Here is a 2915-nt window from a genome sequence, read left to right as displayed (position 1 = left end):
CTAGGAACTCTATTTGTAATTAGGGCTGTAAAACGGATCGGATTCGGTTCGGATAGTGCTATATCCGCATCCGCATCCGATTAGCTTTCGGACGGATTCGGATAGTGCTAAACGAATATGAACACATATACGGATCGGATATTTTATTCGTTTACATGTAAATATAGCTTTTCGGATAGCTATAGCCTATCCGTATCCTCATCCGTTTAGCTTTGGATGGACATTCGGTCATTTAGGTGCTAAAGAAATACTGAGACGGATACAAAAATGGATTTTTCGTCTCTAGTCTATTCATTTACACAGTCGGTCCTGCATCAGTAATGATCCTACATTATCTGAAACACTTGTAGAGATGCACTATAGTTGACCCTATCTTGGACTTCTCAATTTCATCGATGGACTGTGTGGTCCAATTGTCGCGATGAGATAAGAGGATCACAGTATTCACAACCAATTACAAGGACCGACTTGACCCTGCTTTTTCTACGACCCGGCCGTATGTATGGATGGATCTATCCCACACAAGCAAGCGATAGAGACCACCGATACCACCAATCTCTATTTTAAACTCTATCTCTTTCTTATCTCCATCTACTCTAAACCTGGACTCTACCAGTCCTTGTGCTAAGGCTTATCCTAACCGAGTCCACCTCTTCTCTCTAGGTCTTCTATTTATATATAAACACCCTTTAGTGACCAGTGATATGATTTCTACGCTTTCACATTTTGAGGAGGACTCTCACTCTCCCTCCTCCATCTCTATACTCTATATAAACCTCTTCAATTTCCCCTCTCTCACTCGATCGCCAGCCATGCCAAACATGCTCGACTTTACCAACTTCCCTTCAATGTTGAAACTGGTATCTATCTATGCCTCTTTGATCACCTTCATAATGGTTATTCGTAGAATGGCATACTAATACATACCTGACCAATACCAAAACTACATTTTCTACCGCTTCCAAACCATCTTTTCCCATCTCATCCCCTCCCATGGGCTATTCACCATCGTTGTCGATGAACGCATTGGTTCCCTGCGCAAACCAAATCTTTAATGCCTCAGAGATCTACCTACGCTCTAAGCTCGCCCTGCTGAACCATTCTTCCTCTATTCAAAAAGTAAAAGTAGCCAAAACTCCTAGAGACAAAAACCTATCCTTAGGCTTTGAGAACGATCATGAGATCATCGATTTCTTCCGTGGGATTCAACTCAAATGGAAGTTCCTTTATAACCAAGGCAAGAACTTGAATCCGGACAGGAGTGGCCGATCGTTTGAATTGATTTTCGATAAGAAATACAAAGGCATTGTGTTGGATTCTTACTTGCCTCACGTTGTGGAAGAATCAAAGTCATTGACAGAAGAGAACAAAGTTATGAAACTCCATAATCTTGGCCGTTTCTATGGAAGAGAAACCACTACTGGTCCATGGGGATCCATCAACCTTGAACACCCCGCGACGTTCGATAAATTGGCAATGGAACCAGATCTAAAAAGGGCTTTGATCGAGGATTTGGATAAGTTTGTAAAGAGAAGGAATTTTTATACAAGTGTTGGGAAAGCTTGGAAAAGAGGGTATCTATTATATGGTCCTCCAGGTACTGGGAAATCGAGCTTGATTGCTGCCATGGCCAATTACCTCAAGTTTGATATCTATGATTTAGAGCTCACAGGTATTAATAGTAACTCAGACCTTAGGGAGTTGCTGCTTAAGACCTCAAATCGATCGATACTTGTGATCGAAGATATTGATTGCACTATTGAATTGGAGAATCGTGTACATAGAAGAGTTAGATCATCGATGGACCAGGTCTGTTTCCTTATCTCTCTTAGTACTGGTAGGTTTTATTTTTTATTTTATTTTTTGTTTCGTTTTTCAAACTTTTGTGAAATAACTATCCTGCCCCTTGTGTGGATGTTCATTGGCACCACCCTAGAGCAGCGACCAAGCGAGCGTGTAGAGTTGACTCTCTCTGGACTTCTTAACAACATCGATGGGCTGTGGTCGAGTTGTGGAGATGACAGGATCGTAGTGTTCACAACCAATTACAAGGACCGACTTGACCCGGCTTTGCTGCGACCTGGCCGTATGGACATGCACGTTCACTTGTCCTATTGTACACCATCGATTTTTAGGCAACTCGTTTCCATTTACCGTAAGATCTCTGACCATCCGCTCTTTGAAGAGATCGAACGGTTGATAGAGAAAGTGAAAGTGACCCCTGCAGAAGTTGCTGAGGAGATGATGAGAAGCGATGATGTGGATATCAACCTTCATGGTCTGATTGATTTCATCCATAGGAAGAAGAAAATTATGGAACAGATCAAGTCAATACACATGAAAAAGTCAATGATGATTCAGAAAGAGTTGATGACACTGAAGATGAAGCATAAAACTGAAAAAATATCTGAGGGTGTGAGTTCAAGATCCGAGTTGAAAACTGATCCACTATGAATCGGAACCATTCCATCCGTTAGTTTATTAGGATAGTGCTAGAAATCTGAACAAAAAAGGAGAAGACTGAAAGATGGCCTGAGTCGAACGAAATCGTTCTATCCTACAAAAGGTTGCAACAAACCTGCCTCCCAAGATAAATCAGGCGGACTGTTACTGGTTGCAGGGACAGTAACACTCTGAAGCTATCATACTGCGATGATGCGCACGTGCGAAGTGCAAAGTACGCCATCAAAGCGCCACATTGCGCCTCACGCACACACGTACACGTGTACGCGCTCGGACGGTTACCGTCCTCGCTCGCAAGTGCACCGTACAATCTCTTCTAGCATTACATGTAATAATAATAACTACTTACTACTAACACATATAAACCCAATGAGCTTTCCTTTCATAGCCGATGTGGGACTAAAAGTCCACATCAATATTTTGAAAAATTCCAACAGATAGCTTTAGTAGGT

At 42.0% G+C, this 2915-nt stretch overlaps 1 protein-coding gene across 1 annotated transcript; it reads left to right on the top strand.

Annotated features, from left to right (window-relative positions):
- The first annotated feature begins 1017 nt into the window (after nucleotides 1–1017).
- LOC122644767 (AAA-ATPase At3g50940-like) lies at nucleotides 1018–2454 on the top strand. The gene is made up of 2 exons (XM_043838153.1): nucleotides 1018–1776; nucleotides 1939–2454. The coding sequence occupies exons 1-2, from the start codon at nucleotides 1018–1020 to the stop codon at nucleotides 2452–2454; spliced, it is 1275 nt and encodes a 424-aa protein (XP_043694088.1).
- The last annotated feature ends 461 nt before the right edge of the window (nucleotides 2455–2915 follow it).

The sequence above is a fragment of the Telopea speciosissima genome, chromosome 11 (genome assembly GCF_018873765.1).
Source record: "Telopea speciosissima isolate NSW1024214 ecotype Mountain lineage chromosome 11, Tspe_v1, whole genome shotgun sequence".
Classification (NCBI taxonomy): domain Eukaryota; kingdom Viridiplantae; phylum Streptophyta; class Magnoliopsida; order Proteales; family Proteaceae; genus Telopea; species Telopea speciosissima.
Note: the sequence above shows the minus strand (reverse complement) of the source record. Positions and strands in the feature narration are given on the sequence as shown.